Raw genomic sequence first — 14242 nt, forward strand, 5'->3', positions numbered from 1 at the left:
AACATTTTTTCTTCATCACAATCAGGATCTCCCCCCTTGAAGTTGAATGCTTGTTCTATAATGTTTAAACATCTCAAAATAAAATTGAAATTGAAATGACCAATTGCATGAATAGATTTTAATAAATGAAGGTATCACATGGTTTTAATAGATTTAATTTGTTTCAATGTTAACAGTAAAGTTTGATAAGTTCATCACTGACAGCTGACGGTGTTAATACTCCTAAGTCTGTAAATAACAACGTGATGTATGCTGGGGGAGTGTAGTCAACCAATGGATGTTCTCGAAATAAATCTGTTGTTGTTTTCAGGGTACTGGCTTTGTACTGAAATAAATAGGTATAGATATATATTCACTGGGGTAAAGCTGATGACCGTAACTGCATTCACGGTCATCCCAAGATGCATTCACGGTCATCCCAAGATGTTGGATGAAAAATTAGGTCAGTATTTGTATTGTCTGTTTATGTGTTTGTATATCATTTTCTTTACAAAGCATACATTGGTACTATGTAAAGTTATAAAAGAAAATGATATAGAAACACTTAAACAGACAATACAAATACTGACCTAATTATTCATTCAACATCTTGGGATGACCGTGAATGCAGTTACAGTCATCAGCTTTACCCCAGTGTATATTGATTTTGTTAATCAAGGTGTACCCATCATTGTTAACAATATCCAAACATACATCATATATTTACATTTAAGGTATTATGGTGTGAAAAATGAACATTCTCAAAGCATTCTCTAAAAGTTATATGCTCTTATCTTATTACACAATTCTATCATTTAGCTTAGCTTCTAATCACATAATGGTGTTTCGCTAATGCGGAGTAAAGCAAACAACAATCAATCAGCATAATGATGTTTTTTCCTGTATAATCCATACAAAATTTTTCAGCTTAAGAAAATGCTTGGTCACATTTATCTTTATTATATTTTTAATCATATCAAAATAAATACTACGTTTTGACAAAGTAAGAACAAATTCTATCATTTTTAATTCATACTCCCATACCATCTTAAATAATCATGTTCTTAAAAAGAAATAAAATGAAATTAACTATCAAATCCTAAAATCTCCCTTATTTGATGCCAATTTAATTTCATCATAATTTGTTCCCCTGGAAGTTGATATGAATGAACTTGATAACAACTATATCTGCCTTTTAGACGATGTTCAAGGTCATTTCCTACTGGTTAAGGGTAAAAGGCACAGAATTAACCACCAAGCTTTGACAAGTGACTGAAAAACATCATTGATTTTAGCTATGTACGTATTTTTTTTAATCTTTAGTTTTCTTCCTTGTGACTCTTTAATAGGGATTCTGAGAAAAAATGAAGATAAGAAGAGACTTCCAAAATTACTCAACAACCATCATACTTTCTAATACTGTGGATTCATTTATTTTCGTGGGTATCAATTTTCATGGATTGAGGAAAACTCGCAATTTCGTTGATATTTGATTTCGTGGTTTTGTCAATCTCTGCATGCAACACTTGTATAAAATTGGTATTTCGTTTAACATTTAAATTCATGGTTAATCTGTACCCATGAAAATTGATATCCAACGAATAATAATGAATCCACAGTAGTATTTTTCAAATATTTAAAAACATAAATTTGTATTACTACAGACCTTGAAATCATCAGGAAGGTCATGCTGGTTCAAAGGATATAATCTTGTAAACTTGAAGCTTTCTGCCACTACATAAAATGGTTTATTCATTGCTTTAGCTGATAATCCAATGGAAAATGTACCAATCTGAAAGGGAAACAAAATTGTAATAATCTTATCTAACTTTCAATTGGAATTCTACAATGGTGCTTTTTCAAAGTCATTTTTTGAAAGTAAATGATTTCAACTATACTTCTGACCTAAGGCACTAGTTTGGAAATGGAATAATCATTTTGTATTGGTTGTAACAAAAGTAAAACTCGATAACATTTAAACATTTTGGTGTGTATGAAAGATGATACATAATTTTTTGCACATGGTACTGTTTATGATTTTGTATATTAAATTTCTCTAATTCTTCGTCAAATTATCACTTTCTGCACCCATTGTATAAAAAAAATTTAATCAACGTGAAGTTTGTTTGATCTCAGTTCTTCATTGGTTAAAATCCGATTATGACGTTGAATTTTCTTGTTTTCCTCTGAATTTCCTATTGTGAGGGCATGAAAAAAGGCGACCATGCCTGATGACGTCACATAGAAAGAACACATCTTTTTGCAGATCAGTCGCAAAGAAGGAATAAGTTTGCCTCTTTATTGTTTGAAAATCATAAGAGAAACAGATTCCACCACCAAATCTTGTGTAATACGATATTTATCCACTCTCGACAGTTAAATTTTAAATATTTAAAACGCTCGGCGAGTCTTGCGGTTTAAATTTGAAAATTTAACTGTCTCGAGTGGATAAATATCGTATCACACTCGATGCAGTGGTAGAATCTATATATATCCAACACAAATCTTTAATTAATAACCTTTAGAGAAACATATTCCACCACCAAATCTTGTGCAATACCATATTTCTCCACTCTTGACATTTAAATTTTAAATATTAAAAAATTGGTAATTTAACTGTCTGGAGTGGTTACATATTGTATCACACTCGATGCAGTGGTAGAATCTATATTTTAATCAACCACAAAGTTCTAAGTAACTAACCTTATTAATGATGCCACCACTCTCGACCACACCTTCAGCGCCTACTAACACAAGATCTATTTTCTCCATCACATACCTACAAAATGTACAGTACATCTTTAGTGCAAAATCTCATAATTGAATACAAAACATATAATGTTAACTTCAGTAGAAATAATCAATGGGGAATGTGTCCATGGGACACAGATGATGCCCAGGCTAGCATATAACCTTATAAAGAGTCATAACTCAAGCACTGTAAAAGTGACGCTACTCAAATTTATACTTGATCTGAGTTTTGTGGTAATAAGCATTGTCTATAAATTTTATAATATTTAGTTGAGGCAAACTTGAGTAAGAGAACGGAAATGATAAATTCAGCATTTTTTCCATTTGTAAAGGGGCATAACCCTAGAACTGTAAAAATGATGCCACCAAAGTTCAAACTTGATCCAAGTTTAGTGGTATTAAACATTGTGTATAAGTTTCATAACATTTTGTTGAGGCAAACTAAAGGTAGAGAATGGAAACCAAAATTTCATCAATTTAATATTTGTAAAGGGGAATAACTCTATAATGGTGAAAGTGATGCCACCAAAATTCAATTTTGATCTGTGTATTGTTATCACCCCCAATAATTCAGTGTATACAAACACGTACAACACTTACCCAACAGCGGAGTCAAGTATAATGGTAGATGGTATACCAAGTTTTTGTAATTCTTCATGTGTTTTGTGTCTGAAAAAACAAACTGCTGCATTAATAACTTCTATGTATAATTCTAATAAACCCAACTTTATGTCTTATATATAGACATTTATCTGCTTCTCTGTAACATCTTTATCCCTTTGATAATAAAGAAATTGTCTGCAAACACTCCTGTTCTTTTTTAATAATCCATAACAATACTTCTTTATACTTTTTTCTACCATTAAATAATCAAGAATCATTTAAACCTGTTTTCTAAAAAATAGCTCAAAAGACTTATATACTGGATTTTGCTTTTTCCACCAGCCCACCCGTGCCCACTCCAGGTTTAATCTCTTTTTTGGTAAAAATATTGATTATAATTGCTTATCTGCTTTTTTCAATTGATTGTTCTTGCAAGTCTTTTGATTAAACAAAAGAAATTTGCATGCCCACTCCTATGGGTGGGCAGAGTGGACAAGCTAGAAATTTTGCCCACCCGGTGCCCACTCCCACTGTGGACGGGTGGACAAAGCAAAATCCACCTGAGCTGTAGTGTATTTTCCCGCATTCCTTAATTTTTGATACAATTTCAATACCTATGAAGGTACTGTAAATATAGCCCCAAAAAGAACCTTAAAATAAATCAAAATATTAATGAAATGTATAATATAGTTGTACCATGCATCAGGTACAACACAATCTACATTCTCACACAAGGGCTGTTCCAAATTTTAATGCTTAGTTGTGTGGTGGGGGTTAGGAGACAATTGTTTTAGACCTCAACCACCCATTAAATAAAATTTTCATTCAACTTACAAGTCTAACAAAATTATTTACAAAAATACAAACACCAGTACACAATTTATTATTTTGAGTGTCCCCCCCCCCCCCAAAAAAAAAAATGTGTTTATATTATGAACAGTCCTGACATGGAACAAGATAAATTATAGATACCCAGACTTGTTAGGCTGTGATTCAGCTACAAATACATTAAATCTTTTCTTGGCTTCTGCAGCCTCCTTCAGTACTTGTAATACAACCCTCGACTTGGAATTCGTTAAAATTGTCTACAATTGAAACAAATGTTATACAATAATGAGAAATTCTAAGCAAATGAAACGATGATGGTACTTGGAAAGTTTAAACTTGTTCCATTTAAAACTACCTTTAGCTGAAAATTGATTTTTAAATATCCCCCCCCCCCCCCCTGAAATTTTACATTCATGTTTTTGGTTATAATAACTGATACGACTTTTCTGCAATTTGTTGTATGTCTTATTGGTTAAAAATTAACCCCTAATAAAGTAATGAATTTTCTAGCTGTGTTAAGGACCTATTGGTGGCCTTTGGCTATTTTCTGCTTCATAGTCAGGTTGTTGTCTTTTCGACACATTTCCTGTTTCCATTCTCAATTTAATTTTTTCAGTCAGAGGAGACAAAAACCTTTAATGGAAGAAAAAATATTTTAGGGAGGTTACATAAATTGAAACCTACAGTTCCATCTCTGATGAATGGATGTGTCACTTTGCCAATCTTTTGTCTTGACCCTGCTACTTTATCCAAGAACAAATTTCCTCTTTCAACCAACAGCTTCTTTAATTCTTGAATATTCTGGAATAAAATCATATAAATTGAGAATAAACAAAAACAAAGTACAATTAACCAACTGATTTTTGTCAGAGATTTATTTTGTGACTAAAAAAATACAAATATATTGTGAATATATGCATATATGTATTTCAACACAAAAAAAAAATCAAACTTGGGTCATTTCTTAATACATTAAGAAAAAGAAAGAGAGTTGTCTCTTTAACAATCCTACCACATCTTCTTACTCTTATAGAAAAAATATTTTCAATTTTTTTTTAAATTAAATATGGGCAGGAATTCACTAATGCTACTTTAGTGTGACATTGTAAGAAAAAAATAAAAATCATTATAAACTTCTAAATTTTTTACAAATTATTGCTACAAATGGTGTCCTTCTATTTGTAACCAAAAAAATCATTTTTAAACTTGCGTCAGTTTGGAACCAAAGCAAATAATGAATTTGGAGCATGTAACATGGACTCTTTTTCCAAATTGAGATTAATGATTCCTTAACTTATTCAACATTCAATATCATATATATTGATCACAAAACATTGTCTATCATCAAAACTCTAAAATGTATATTTTCATTTCTTTCAGAAATTTTGTGAAAACAAGTTTCCTCTACTTTTCTGTCAATGTTACATGCAATGTTTAAGAGATAAATACAGTAAGAATCATTTTTTTTCTGAACATGTAAAGGCTCTTTTTCATTGTGTTACCCTCACATTAAAAAATTGTATTAATATTTTTGCAATTATCTCATTTCTGTCAAAAAATAGTGACTTAAATGTTGCATGTAACGTGGACACAAAAAATATGAATAATGAACCATGCCAGAATTGACCTTAAAAGATATAAAAAGCCTCCAAACAACCATCTGAATGTAAATTATACAATTATACTGCCACATTTCTCATATATGATATTATTTAAATAGTGGTTAATACCAAAACCATTCACCTAAATTTCAGACAGCAGACATATTTTTTAACTATACCAGTAGTTATGCTTGTTCATGGTGGTACACTATGGAAGGCTAAATTAAAAGATATTCAAATGTCAAAATAACCAGAAAAATAAAATTAAGACCAAAGATAGATCAATTGATGAAGGAGTCATCCAAAATTTCCACAACATGAAACATTTTTATATCAGTAAGTATTAAGCAACCCGTTTTTTTATGCACAGGGATGAGATTGATAAGAAGACAACCACACAACCATCAGCATCCACAAGTTTCTCACTCAATAACTAGTACTGACAAAGTAAGGGTACAAAATGATTACATGTATCCCTCATTCATGTGACACAGTTACACTTAAAACTAATAGTATGAAAAACCAAGACAAAATATGGACAAATCTACGAGAGGTTGATACAGCTGCATTTATTGAGAATCTCATTTTCAATCGTTTACATAACTTCTATAAAGAACAATTTGGGTTTCATCTTTGAGGTTGTTGTCTGATAGACATATTACCCCATATCTCGTTTTATTTCTGCTGGTTAATCTTACATTTATGATAACTTTTTAAGGTTTAAACAATAAATTTTATTTCAAACATTCAAAACAAGTTTCTTGTTTCTTGTTTTCTGTCTCCAACATCTTCAACTATCTATCTGAAAAAATAAAAAAACAAAACAACAATTAATCTACCCTCAATCAGAACCAAAATCCATGCATAGATTATAAAATCTACAATAATATTATAGAAACTCTCAAATATCTTGTTTCGATTTTTCAATGTCATTTCATCTTGAAAACTTGTTACCTAAACTACTGGAAGCCACAATTTAAAGGGCCCCATAATGACCAGTGTAAAACAATTCAGAAGAGAAAACCAACACCCACTAGACCATAGTCCTGTTTTCATCTTTATTTGGCCTTCTTTTACTTTTTTGTTTCATTAGCGTCACTGAAGAGTCTTTTGTAAACGAAAAGCGTTTCTGGCCTACAAAATTTCAATTCTGGTATCCATGATGAGTTTATTATTATTATTTTGAAATCAGAAGGAGCCTGAACCTCTTATAATGCAAAAGATATTCTGGAATGTCAATTATTGGCATAACAATTAAAAAAAAATGTTACAAATTGAATTCCTCATGATTTCTATAATGAGCATCAGTAAATACACATGATACATGTGTTGACTGGTGATTGAAAAGGGATAAATAAACAAGATTTTGAAATAACTATCTTCTACACTGCTGTAGAATGGTCAAATTGGAGATCACTAGTATGTCTGCATACACAGTCACCATCATCTGGTTTTCTGACACAGACAAACACTACTATCTGACTGGCTGAAAGGACCGTCACCACCTGACTCACTAACAGGGACCTTATCAGACTGGCTAACACAGACATCATAATCTGCCAGGCTGATAGGGTTATCACCATCTGACAGGCTGAAAGGGATATCACCATCTGACTGGCTGACAGGGACATCACCATCTGACTGGCTGACAGGGACATCACCATCTGACTGGCTGACAGGAACATCACCATATGACTGACTGACAGGAACATCACCAACTGACTGACTAATATGAACATCACCATCTGCCAGGCTGACTAGGACATCACCATCTGTTGGCTGACAGGGACATTAACCTCTGACTGGCTTACAAGAACATCACAGACTGACTGACTGACAGGAACATCACCAACTAACTGATTGACTGATATGTACATCACCATCTTCCAGGCTGACAGGGACATCACCATCTGTCTGGCTGCCAGGGACATCACCATCTGACTGGTTGACAGGGACAGTATCTTTTTGCAGCATCTTCCTGAGAGTTTTCTTCATCACATTTATTGCTGATCATCTTTTTCTTTCTTAGGTTTATATTGCCTGTAGATTTTTTTTTTTTTAAATTGCATGTAAATTTTCAAGACTGACACCAATTTTGTTGTCAATGAAGAAAACACACTTCTAAAAAGAATATCTATATTTAGAAATAAAGATGAAGTTTGATGGTGGTAAAACAAGTTAAATTATCAATAATCTCTTTATAGAGCAAAGGAGTTAGTAAATGTTATCAGTTCTGTTCATGCGTGTAACATTGACAGAAAGTAAAAGGTTGTGTGTCAATGTTACATACATGAAGACCAGAAGATGAAAGTGGTGTGCTTAATAGTCAACTTTGGAGAAATAATAAAATTGCTGCCCAGTAATATCTTATTAATCATTTAGGTTATAAAATGTTATATAAATGTCTGACTTTAAGGAAGTAATACCTTTGCATGTAACATAAAAAAATCTTGACACAAAATATTGTTGTCAATGTTACTAACTAGTGTTAAAAGAAAAATTAAACAGGAAAACATGAAAACGCTTTAATTTTGTAAAATAAAAATAAGATAATAGTTCCATATGGCAGTAAGTTTTGTTTACGCATGTAACACTGGCCTGAACATGTAAAAGTCTAAATAATAGACTCTGTCAATGTTACATACACAATTTCTTAATGAAAATAAAGTTTAATTTGGGTTTACTTTATACAATATTTTTTAAAATAAGTATCATAATAATAACTTTGAATATTAAAAATTAGATTAACTGTTGATTTCAACACAGTAAAATCTTCTCATGTAACACAAAAAAGACCTGATACAAAAATCGTAGTCCATGTTACTCATAAAGTTATCATAGGAGCATCAAAGAAATTGTGTGATGACAATATTTCAGATGTTAGTCATTTATAAACTCAGATAAACTCATTTTAAAGCTCATAACAGAGGTTTGGAAATCAATGCTTTTAAAACATTATAATTCTGGGTTATGTATGTAACATTGACAGGAACACCAACAAATGATGAGGAAAAATTGCTAGTCAATCAGGAAAAAAATAAACACAAATAATTAAAACTCATTTATTTCTTTAATATCATTTTAATGAAGCAAATTTAAATTTCAACAAGATTTTATTGATTGAATAATTGTATGCACATTTATTAGGTTGTAGCATGTAACCTGGACGCAGAAGATGTGTCAATGTTACATGCCTTTAAACGATAAGAATTACAAGTAAATATTGTAAAGTCTAGAAATCAAGAAAGATCAACAACTTCTCTGTTAAGAATTCAGCATAAATTTACATTTGATTTAATATTATGCACTGGCCAATTATGCTTTAAGTGTAATAAAGTAATATTGTTTTTATTCTGGTGTCAATGTTACATTTTATGTTTTCAAATTAAGTGGCCAGTTATCTTTATAATGCTGAGAATGAATACAAGTACTAGTTAATCAAATTGGCAATTAATCTGTGGTATTTCATGTAAAAAATTAGATTGATAAGGCAAACCGTACAAAAAAAAGCTTTTGCATGTATCATAGACACCTTTCCTTGGTAAATATTTTCGTGTCAATGTTATGTACAGAAATCTCTCCAGCAATAAAATGAATATCGTAAGGGTCAAACCTGTTTAAATACAAGATAAACTTATTTTTTTTGACAAAATTGCAAAGCAAGTCACACATCATTATCAAAGAACCTAATTTACACAAAAAGTGCATGTAACACTTCATTGTGAGGTCAAATTAACCTGGTCCCACTCTCTTATCATCTGCTTGATCACTGGTAGATGCCAAGTGTGAAAGATGACAAAGCCACATTTTAATGTAATTGTCAGTGGGTTGAAATGTGAAAAAAATAATTAGGTTAATGCTTACTATAAAAAGTATACAACTGTTATAAAAAGATGAGTATTATTGGGCAGTATTGACACGAAAATGAAATAAATTTTCTTACCTTCTATATTTTTCAAACTTCAGTTGATTGATAAAAATCATGAAATCCAAATTGTAACCATTGTTGACACCTTTCAAAATTTGCCATGCTGGACCAATAACTTGTTTCCAAAGCTAATCAGCTAATGAAAAGGTGCATGTAACATTTGTTGACGGGAAAAGTTACATGCACTTGTCCATTTTCAAACATATTTTATTTGCAGCAATATTCGGATTCTGTACAAAATGGGGTTTCTAAATGATAGACCGATCATTTTGCAGTTGATTTTGAACTATTATAGTAGCACAATTCTTCAGGCATATTCTAAATATGACTAGGGGTTTTGCCACTGCAGAAATGTCACACTTTTTGTCTACAGTTTTCAACTGCCAGCACATAACAAGTGCTGATTTTTTGTTGAATTTTTTAATTGGATCCATTTTTTTTGCATGTGGCAATAAAGACTAACCCACTTTGATATTTAAACAATGTTTATTCTCCATATTTGCATGATTTCTTTATTTTTTAATTGGATAAACACTATTGACACTAAAATTTCACTAGCGAATTCCTGCCCATATCCAATTAATTGAGAAAAAAAAATATAATGGCAAAGCTTCTGTTTAATTATTAAAAAAAACCACACATCACCTTTGAAGAAGTCCTAGTATATAGTTATTTGGTAGTGCATTTCTTTTAGACAATAAATGGAAATAATAAAAATCCCACCTGCACTTTCTCTATACTATTTTTAGTGTGGTGTACTACTTTTGAGACAAATTATATCAAAATTATAGAAAACTTCATCAGCTCTAACTCAAAATATGGACAATTTTATGTTCAGGGGGTCTTGAAATCTTTTGACAGCTTCCGAAATGCTTATTTTTAACCTTTTTCAGCTGGACCAAATCACTACTTTACTTTAAAATTCATGAATCAAATTTTTCCCCAGTGTAATTTTATCCCCCTACTTGCTATTTGAGGCATAAAACATGAAGAAATAAATTTGGAAGGGGTATACCAAAGATTGGCAAGTAACACACTGTCCACACTAGGGACTATATTTGTGGACAACGAAAATCAAGAAACGATAACTGTGTACTCATCAATTTTGCTCATTTTCTAATTTTACATGGGCATAACTTTTTGTATTTTTTTCTTAAAAAGATGAGAAACTGTGTATAGTTACATACTGAGTATTCTAGTGAAGTAAGTTTGAGTGATATAAATCTTAGGAAGAGTTCTCCAGCTGATGATATAGATGTTGTACTACTGTCGGTCTCAGTTAATATATTTATAGCTTCCTTCAAACTTTCTCTCATTTCCTGCACAGTTTCAACTGCAAAAGAAAACAAGAAGATAATGCAAATGTGTAATGTTATTACAGTAAAACAATGAGTCAGTGTTCTTGTTTTATTTAATTGAATAGATCAATTTGAAGTAAAATGTTTTAAAGATACACTTTTTTCAAAATTATATTTAACACATTGAAGTTTCTCTGCCATACTCATACATGGACATATTTATTCTGGAATGAGAACTGAACAAATTTCAGAGCAATTTTCAAAATCTTAGTGATCTGCATTTATTAAATATCATCTTCATATCCTGGGCATAAATTTGAATCCATAAAAGTTTTAAAAAAATATATAATTGGCTATTAATTTTCCATAATTGAATAATGTCTGTTTGTAAATTCTTATTCATGTTCAGTTCTTGTGATACTAATGTAACACACATTACCTTTATATAATTATGGTATGTCCATGCTTCATCAGATCTGAACACACTTTTAATTGACATAGAGGAAGTCCAGTGATTTCTTTAATTACATGTAAGTATGAAACTTTGGTGGATAGTTATCCATTGTCAATCAATCAAAAGAGGGTTTTTCAGGGAGCCTAGGCTCCCTCTTTTGTGGGAAAAAAATGGTTGATTATATAGAGAATCACTCAAGCATGACTGGAGTGGATCCCCTCTTAGGCAGTCAGTCCCCCCCCCCCCAAATATGAATGTGGTTTAATAAACTTTTCCCCTCCCCCACTAGAGTGCAAACCTAAATTCTCCTTCTACTTCGTTGGTAGGGGAAGGGGGACTAAAAACACACACAAAAGCAAAAGAACAGCTGTTGTATTGCAATTCATTTTCTCAGAGTCATTTATGTTCTTTTAACAAGATATGATTAAAACTTACCTTTACTGATTTCAAGGAGGTGAATTAATGTTTTGATTGCTGCTACAGCTGCTGCCAAATCTGGTTCATTATTAGTAAGATTGGTGAAATATGTCAGTATATCTGTAATATAACAGGTAAACAGTTAAAAATACAAATAAATCTTATATAGTGTTACTTAGGTTTGTAAATTATGTCAATATAGTCCACTTCCAACTTCCAAACAAGAATTATAATAGTCATTACTGCCTCTAAGTCTAAGTCTAGAGGCAGTAATGACAGTAAGGTTAAACTCAACCGCCGGTTACCATATCTATATAAATAGGGTGCAAACATTAATCCATCATTCTGCCTCTGATGAAGGTCCTTTTCGGACCGAAACCGGTCAGGCTATAAAACATCACCAGGCGCTGTTAATTATGTGTATTGGTATATATACTATATTTTTATGCCTCTAAGTCTACCAGACAAAAATCAATCTGACCTCATAATAATATGATGAATAATCATGATCAGATGATAATTACTGAAAATTTTGGTTATTACCGGAAGAATATTTTTAGGAAACAATACTAGAGATAAACGACAACAGGTGAAAAACATTTTTAATTATGAAATCCGTAATTATCAAACAACAATATCACTTTTATCCCTGGTAGATATTTTTCATTTCATAGATAAAGATTTCAGATATATATATAGCAGCTACATTGACTTTACATATGGGCCAGATCAACTAGGCTGGAATCCACTTGGAACAACATATAACCACTATAAACACCCATAATCTATGCAAACATATGCAGTCTCGAGCTCTTGACATACACGTATTATAACAGATTGTCAGAGTTACTTGTGTTCTGTGTTTTTAATATATTTTAGGCACTGGCTACGGTTACATGGAAATGTAACAATAATAAAAATATTATTGTTACATTGGAGACTAATTGCCGGAATGCATGGTTGTGTAAGGACCTGACTTATTACGAATGTAACAATAACTATTGAGGCTACGGTTACATTGCGTTATTGTTACATGAAAAACAGCAATATACGATGGGACTAGTAATATGTACTAAATAATAAAAGTTTAAGACATTTATTTTATATTTACAATACATACAGTTATAAATACAATTTCTTTATTTTTTTATTTACAATGACAGTTTCTACAAATGTATCCAGTGTTTACATTTTTGATGATCTTTGATGAACTAACTAACGTCCTCCATGGATACATGTATACAGAAGTTCCCAGTATTTAAGTTCACAGTTAGCAAACTTTGCTTTTGATGTATATATTTTTTTAGAACTGCGTTTGTATAGCTGTGTCAAAGATTTGTATAGTAAGAAGGCTTCTTACTATACAAATCCTTGGCTGTGTGAAGTTTGTGTCTTGGTATTGTTTTAGTTTCGTTTCAAACGCATCCCAAGTTTTTAATTTTTCACCCTAAACAAAATTGGTAATAGGAATTTCTTCATTCATTGCTAAAAGCTTAAGTATAATGACAGTAATAAGAGTATGTGTGCAGTTAAATACTTAAAAAGTGAAACCATTGCACTATAGTTTTTGCCTTTGGGCCCTCCTAATCTGGAGTAGTATCGTGAAGAACATCAAAACCATGAATACATAAAACTATTTACACACCATTTGTTGAATAATAATATTTATTATTTTTCATTATTTAATACCAGTATTATTTAGTACATATGAAAGAATTAAGCAATAAAACTATAGAAGATTTAAGTTTAACTCTAGCGTACATACATTGCTGTTTTTCATGTAACAATAACTCAATGTAACCGTAGCCTCAATAATTATTGTTACATTCGTAATTTATCAGTTCCTTACCCAACTTTGCATTCCGGCAATTAGACTCCAATGTAACAATAATATTTTTACTATTGTTACATTTCCATGTAACCGTAGCCAGTGCCTATATTTTAATTCATTTCTCATCAAATAAGGTTTCCCTGTGCCTGCCTGTCCGGTACACTTCAAATTGTGACCATCTCTGGCAAGGGAAAACCAAAATAATTAGAAATTAATTAAAAATATATAAACAACAACAAAGCACCTGTCATATAATTTTCATTACCATATGTACATCGAATATGGTAACAGTGAGTAGGAAAATATCGCCTCTGATACTTTAACTATAATGGGATTAGCACAATTGATACTTTTAGATTCTATATCATTAAAAAGAGGGTTTAGTCACAACCTTGTTTTTCCATCTTTTTCTGTTGCAATGATCTGTTCGGTACTTATAATTTTTTTGATCTTCAGAAGATGCGTCTAGAAATTTTCCGAAAGCTCAATTTCATCGGTACCAAACCCTCCTTTCATTGGTCAATTTTCTACTTTCATTTTAATTTTACCAAA

At 31.4% G+C, this 14242-nt stretch overlaps 1 protein-coding gene across 2 annotated transcripts; it reads right to left on the reverse strand.

The window, feature by feature from the left end:
* Positions 1–139: 139 nt before the first annotated feature.
* On the reverse strand, positions 140–14230 carry LOC143075106 (translation initiation factor eIF2B subunit alpha-like). 2 transcript variants are annotated; one of them, XM_076250404.1, is made up of 9 exons: positions 14082–14230; positions 11878–11979; positions 10878–11023; positions 4846–4962; positions 4306–4418; positions 3331–3399; positions 2683–2758; positions 1646–1771; positions 140–325 (listed from the first exon to the last, which is right to left on the reverse strand). In XM_076250404.1, exons 1-9 carry the CDS (start codon positions 14092–14094, stop codon positions 170–172), a joined length of 918 nt encoding a protein of 305 aa, XP_076106519.1. In that variant the 5' UTR covers positions 14095–14230; the 3' UTR covers positions 140–169. The 2 variants fall into 2 exon arrangements, with proteins under 2 accessions (XP_076106519.1, XP_076106520.1); XM_076250405.1 differs by lacking the exon at positions 14082–14230 and adding an exon at positions 13935–13956.
* Positions 14231–14242: the final 12 nt, after the last annotated feature.

Source organism: Mytilus galloprovincialis, chromosome 5, assembly GCF_965363235.1.
Source record: "Mytilus galloprovincialis chromosome 5, xbMytGall1.hap1.1, whole genome shotgun sequence".
Classification (NCBI taxonomy): domain Eukaryota; kingdom Metazoa; phylum Mollusca; class Bivalvia; order Mytilida; family Mytilidae; genus Mytilus; species Mytilus galloprovincialis.

What these genes read in the sequence shown, in the direction of transcription:
- LOC143075106 (XM_076250404.1), bottom strand. An exon ending in CCTCCTTGAAATCAGTAAAG is followed by an intron (nt 11,024 to 11,877) that starts GTAAGTTTTAAT and finishes TTTCTTTTGCAG; the next exon opens with TTGAAACTGTGCAGGAAATG. An exon ending in GTGGTGGCATCATTAATAAG is followed by an intron (nt 1,772 to 2,682) that starts GTTAGTTACTTA and finishes TTTCCCTTTCAG; the next exon opens with ATTGGTACATTTTCCATTGG.